This window comes from Elephantulus edwardii, unplaced genomic scaffold, assembly GCF_000299155.1.
Source record: "Elephantulus edwardii isolate Elephantulus edwardi_28Jun2011 unplaced genomic scaffold, EleEdw1.0 scaffold00148, whole genome shotgun sequence".
Classification (NCBI taxonomy): Eukaryota; Metazoa; Chordata; class Mammalia; order Macroscelidea; family Macroscelididae; genus Elephantulus; species Elephantulus edwardii.
In genome coordinates, this window is record NW_006399898.1 from 5,332,057 (window position 1) to 5,338,227 (window position 6,171).

Below are 6,171 nucleotides of genomic sequence, written 5' to 3' on the forward strand. Positions count from 1 at the left end.
GAGGCACGTGGAGAGGGTGCGGGGGCTGCGCGCGCCGATTCGTCCCCGGAGGCCGCAGGTGCCGGGGGTCCCAGGAGAGGGCGGCTGGCGAGCCGGGGCGGGGCGCGCTCCCTGGGGGCCAGCGCGGCGGCCTGTCCCCGGGCCTGGCTTCGGGGCGGCAGCTGCAGTAATGCAAGTTTCCTGTGGGACTCCTGACTTCTCCGAGTTGAAGGCGGCGATTCGGGACGCGAGTTGCTCTTGGAGGGAGTTGAGAAATACTGATCGCAGCTCATCTCCTCGCGCGGGCTCACACCTGGCCGCCTGGACGCCGCGCCCTACGGAGAAACCAGGATCGAAGGAAAGGGCCTCCGGCAGGGCGGACGCCAGCAGGCAGGCGACTTTGCAGATTAAATAGCTCATTGACCCCTGGGACCCTTCCCTGAGAGAGGTCAGGTGCCCTCGCCATAAATAAAAGTGCGGGGCATGCTAGGCTTCCCACTGGAGCCTCTGGGCTCTAAGAAAGTCCAGGACGCTCAGGATGGTCCAGTGGAAGAACCTAGAATGATCAGGACAGCTACGAGTGCCCCAACTTTGCACTTGGCCACAGTTAGTTAAATTTGCCCAGAGCCCAGTCATGCCCCATGGGGACGAGGGAGTCACCGTTAGCAATCCTAGCGCCTTGGAGAGAAGCTAGCCTGCCCATTTCCCAGGGGGGAAACTGAGTCCCAGAAACCTTAATCCAAGGTCAAAGCCGTAACCTAATTTATACCTTTTTTAAAAATTCTAATCCCAATAGCGCCTCCCCGACACACTCACACCCAGCTTCGGTGTTTCGGTGTTAGAGTTTGGAGAGGTAGGTTGTGTTTTTCCCCCACAGGCCATTTTGCATCTGTAACATTCTCCATGTGATGAAGATATGAGCAGCGCCCACAGCAACTGACCCAGCAGTACCCCCCTAGGTGTCTGCCTCCACAAACTGAAAGCAGGCGAGCTGGCACGCTCATCAACGTCCTTCACAGCACTTTTCACAATAGCCAAAAGGGAGAAGCACTAAGGTCCGTCAGCAGAGGAGCGCATAAACTCAAAGTGGTTCATACCTTGTTATGTGCCATCGAGTCGCCTGTGACCCTAAACCCTCCTCTATCCTGTGCCAATCTGTCTCTAACACACTTAACCCCACCTCATCAAGGGTCTTCCCCTCCTGCACTGTCCCTCCACCCTCTCAGGCATGACGTCCCTCTCCAAGGACTGGTCCCTCCTTGCAACATGTCCAAAGTATGTCAGAGGAAGCTTCACAACCTTGCCTTCAAGGAGCAGCCCGGCTTCATTCACCCTCTGCAGGACGAACCTGTTCATTCTCTTAGCAGTCCATGGTACATTCAATACTCTTATCTAGCACAGCTCAAAGGCATCAATTCTCCTTCTATCATCCCTAGTCATTGTCCGGCTCTCTGACGCATAGCAAGTGATTGCAAATACCATGGCCTGCATCAGGCACACCTCGGTCTCCAGAATGACATCATTGCTCTTCAGTACTGTGGAGCGGTCTCTGACACTTTCCCATGGAATATTAGCAGCCGGAGAGAGATGAAATCCTGCCACGGCATGGGTGAACCCTGACAACGCTGTGCTGAGTGTAAGAAGCTAGACACTAAGGGACAAATACTTTACAATCTCATGAAGTGGGCACACACACTGAGAGCAATGTTTCCTAGTGGTTCCAGAGAGGGGGAGACATTTCTGGGGAACCCTGAGTTTATTAACCAGGATGGGATAACCCGGAAACAGCAATGATGAGTGTCCAACAAAATGGGCGGAATCGATAGCACTGAGTTGGGCAAAGAAAAATTGCTGAATTGGCAAATGTTTCCACCACAATAAAGAGTAAATTTTACAAAACAGAAGGTCCTTTACCACATCCTGAGGACTACGGGGCCCCAAACAGCTGTCTAGGCTCCATCTGGTCAGTAGGTAGGTGTTTGGGGCTGTGAAAAACTTTGAAGAAAAAAAAATATACATATATACTCATCCCGTCAGTAACATTTACAAATTATATCACATCAAAAATACTTAAAAATTAAATAAAAAAATACTTTGTTGAATTTAAAAATTAACTTGCTTTGAAAATTTTTACTCAAATCACAACAAAAAGATACTTTTGACATTCACTATTACACAGAATTATTTCAAAGCTTCCACATAACCGCCAAGAGGCGGTTAAGGCAGTATGAAACACAGGGGCCAAAAGAATCAATTACCCTGAGGGTAAAATGCTGTTTCTAGACCTTAAGGTTCATCGCGGATGAAAGTTAGAACCATACTGCTTAAGTAACAGGAGGGGATGAAGTTCACTCTCTTGACCTCTCTCCCTCTCCCCCACCCCCACTTAAAGGCTAAGGTGCATCTGATTCAGGCTGTGGTCTTTTCAAATACTGGACAATGACTCAGGAGGCTGAAGAAGGACCCACGCCTTGGAGCTGTGGTGTGGGAGAACAGTGTGGGATGTTCTATGGACTGCCAAGAGGACAGACAGACATGTCCTGAGAAAGTGAAGCTAGAGTGCTCCAGAAAGGCCAAGCTTTGTCTCTCATACTTCAGAAGAGAGTGTTGTTAGGACAGCCAGGGAAGCGGGCACCATGCTTAGAGGAAGAAAATCCTCAAGAAGGCCGACTCTGGCTGAAACAATCGGCTTGTGTATGGCGGGGCTGAGGAGGACGGCACAGGTTGGGGTAGGGTTCAGATCCATGGTCACTCAAGGGCACTCGGCAACAAAGCACACTGCCCACCCCCCTTCCCTTCCTCTCTGTGGAGGTGGGAGGGCAGTCTTGGTTTCTTTTGCCATCTGGAGGCCTCCTCCGGTTCTGGCCTTTCTAGGTATCAAGGAGCTTTGTCGTGAAGGGACCCAGGTCTAAAATCATACACGCCACTCCTGACACTTTTATTTCCTGGGAGAAGGGATTCCCCCTTCTCCCTTAGTTCATTTTCCTCGTCTTTACTGAGATAAAGGTATGACTGGCCACACCTGGGGGAATTTATATCCTCTTAAAGCCTAAATGGGATTAAGGGAGAAGTGCATCCCACTTTGCCCCTCCTACCTGTTACACAGTTTCTGCAATGTGTCACGACATGCATGCATTTTGGGAGACACACAATTCAATCCACGACAGATACCATGCCAAGATGCCAAATATTTTAAAAATACCCTGTCAGAAACTCTAGTCTTACTTGGTGCACAGAGAAACAAAACATGATGTCTGCACACCATGGAATGTTACCTGACCTTCAGAAGAAAGATGGACAGAGCTAAACTCCAACATGGATGAACCTTAAAACATGGTCCTAGTGCAACAATGAATGAATGGAAATCCAAAGTCTCTGTAAACGTTCATTAAAATGAATTTTTTTTTTTAAAAAAAACAACCCACGGTGCTACATGAGAGCACCTCCACCCTTCAAAGTTTGATGTCCTTTTCTGAGGACTGGTGCCTCGTGGCAATATGCCCAAGGTATGTGAGACAGAGCTTCCAAATCCTGGTCTCCAAGGGGCGGCTTGGTTTCAACTTCTCTAGGATAGACTTACTTGTTGTCTTGGCAGTTCATGGTTTATTCAATATGCTTCTCCAGCATCACAGCTCAAAGGCATCGATTCTTCTTCTGTCACTCTTCTTAGTCATTGTCCAGCTCTCTTATGCACAGCAAGTAACTGGGAAACCATGAAACGCCAGAGTCCAGGCGACATCATGGTTAAAAGCATTCTTAAATTAACCAAAGAGTTGGCAATTCAAACCCACAAGCCGGTCTTCAGAGAAAGGCGGGACAAAGATCTATGGGCTCAGAAACGCTACAAGCCAGTGCTGCTCTGTCCGGCACGGTCACTGTGAGGTGAACAGTCCTGCACATCATTGGCTTCTCTCGAGTACTGTTGTGGTGGTGGTGGTGTGCCGTCAAGTATAAGAACCGACTCACAGCTGACCCTCCAGTGGGTTTTCTGAGGCAGTAAATTACACAGAGAGGAGATTCCCCATCCCTCTTGCACAGAGCCGTTGGTGGATTCGAACCACGTGCTTTTGGGATCTCAGTGCAGCTTCTTGTCACTTACCAGCTAAGCTAGTTGAACAGTACAGTGCCCAGGGAAGAGTGTTAGTTCCATTAAGGACCTGCATGATCTCTCCTGATGATCCCCTCCTTGATGATGTCACGGTTAAAGGGATCATCTAACTAAAAGGTGGCTGGTTCGAATTCACCAGCCGCTCACAAGGAGAGAGCTGACGCAGGATGTGTCCATGAGCACTCACAGCCTGGAGACCCTATGGGACAGTTGTCCTTGGTCCTGCAGGTTTGCTGTGAGTCATAAGTGACACAGTGGCAGTGGGTTTGGTTTGGGTGGGACAGACCTGGCCCCATCATGTTCGATCCCTGTAACAGAGATGGAAAACGGGAGGGAAAGGCCTTCGGGCTCCCTGGTCAAGGCCGCTATGAGGATGTGTTTGTATCAGCAGAGGGCAGAGGTGTTTGAGGCTTTAGAGCAGGCCAGTAGCGGAGGGGGCCAGGGCCCCGGGGGTGCAAGAGCATGGCCAGCAGTGGTTCAAACCTACCAATGTCTTTATGGGAGATAAGACCTGGCCTTGTGTTCCTGTCAAGATTTACAGCCTCAAAACCCCTCTAGGCAAAACCACTATGAGATATCATTTCACCCCAGTCAGAATGGCAAAATTCAACAGAACAGCAAACAACAAATGCTGGCGAGGTTGTGGAGAAACTGGAAACCTTATTCACTGTAGGTGGGAGTGTAAAACGGTACAGCCACTGTGGAAGGCAGTGTGGCTCTTTCTCAAAAAGCTGCAAACAGAGATACCATTTTTTTATTTCATTATTTTTTGTGTGTACCGTCAAATCAGATCTGACTGGTACAGGAGGAGATTGTTCCTCCTTCTCCAGCAGAGCATCTGGTGGACTTGAACCATGCACCTCTGAGACTGCAGTTGCAGCTTCTTGCCACTAGGCCACCAGAGCTCGCCTAGAGATACCATTTGACCCAGCAATTCCACTACAGGGAATTTACCCTAAAGAAACCATAACTGACACCCAAGCAGATATATGCACTCCCATGTTTATCGCGGCTTTGTTCACAATAGCAAAGAATTGGAAACAACCCAAGTGCCCATCAACAAACGAATGGGTAGCGAAGCTCTGATATCCCATCAACCAATGAAGGGACAGAGAAGCTGTAGTATATTCACACAATGGAATACTCTGCTGCATTGAAAACAAGGAACTCATGAAATATTATACAAAAGGGGTGACCCTGGAGGACATTATGCTGAGTGAAATATCACAGACACGAAAGGACAAATACTGCACAGTGCCGCTGTTGTAAAACAGGACTGACATCAGAGTTGAGGGGAGACTGAGAAAGATAGGCTAAATAATGTATACTGCACTGAAACAGATGGAGAGAACGGTTTAAAAGGGGTATATGATTAGGTATTAATGTCATGACATGAATCCAGAATGAAGGCTGCACAGTGGAGTGGACCTGGGGAAAGGGATTGTAAAACAATGGAAAATTTTGTCTTTTACTTTTCAAAGAGAAGACTGAACTGGGGTGAGGGGTGGGCGGGGAGAAAAGTGCAACAATGAATGAATAATGGAAATCCAAAGTCTCTGTAAACTTTCATTATAATTTAATAATAAAAACCCAACACCCCCTCTCTGGGGCACTTCTGTATTCTGTCCTGAGAGGCTGGCAAGTGTCGGAATTGATTCAGCGGAGGGGAGGCTGCCTCACACTTCAGAAGCAAAAGGGGGCAGTCTTTCTTCATGCAGGTGGGCAGGTCCTGGGCACTGGTCCTAACCTGGGCCAGTTGGTGGATGGTGGCAGCTGTGACTCTGATTGCTTTTAAAATCACATTTATTGAGAGAATTCACAGATCATAAAATTCCCTTTTAAACTATACAATTCAATGGCACTTAGTACTGTCACAGGATTGTGCAATCATCCCCACAATCGATTTGAGAACATTCTTATCATCTGGCTGTCGGCGGGAACTCCCTACTCCCCCGCCGGCCGCCGGCCCAGCCGTGGCCCCTGCTCCCCTGCTTGGTGTGTCCTACAAAGGGGCTCAGGCAGCCTGTGGGGCTGGGGTCCTACCTTCTCTCCCTGAGCGGGAGGTGTCTGAGCTTCTGCCACGT

The 6,171-nt window shown here is 49.0% G+C and overlaps 1 protein-coding gene across 1 annotated transcript in view; it reads right to left on the reverse strand.

Moving 5' to 3' along the window:
• LOC102869902 overlaps nucleotides 1-399 on the reverse strand; it is a 31,213-nt gene extending 30,814 nt beyond the window's left edge. The window contains exon 1 of the mRNA XM_006894710.1: nucleotides 8-399. Within this exon, the coding sequence (XP_006894772.1) occupies nucleotides 8-399 (392 nt within the window). The remainder of the gene's footprint in view (nucleotides 1-7) is intronic.
• Between the last annotated feature and the right edge of the window lie 5,772 nt (nucleotides 400-6,171).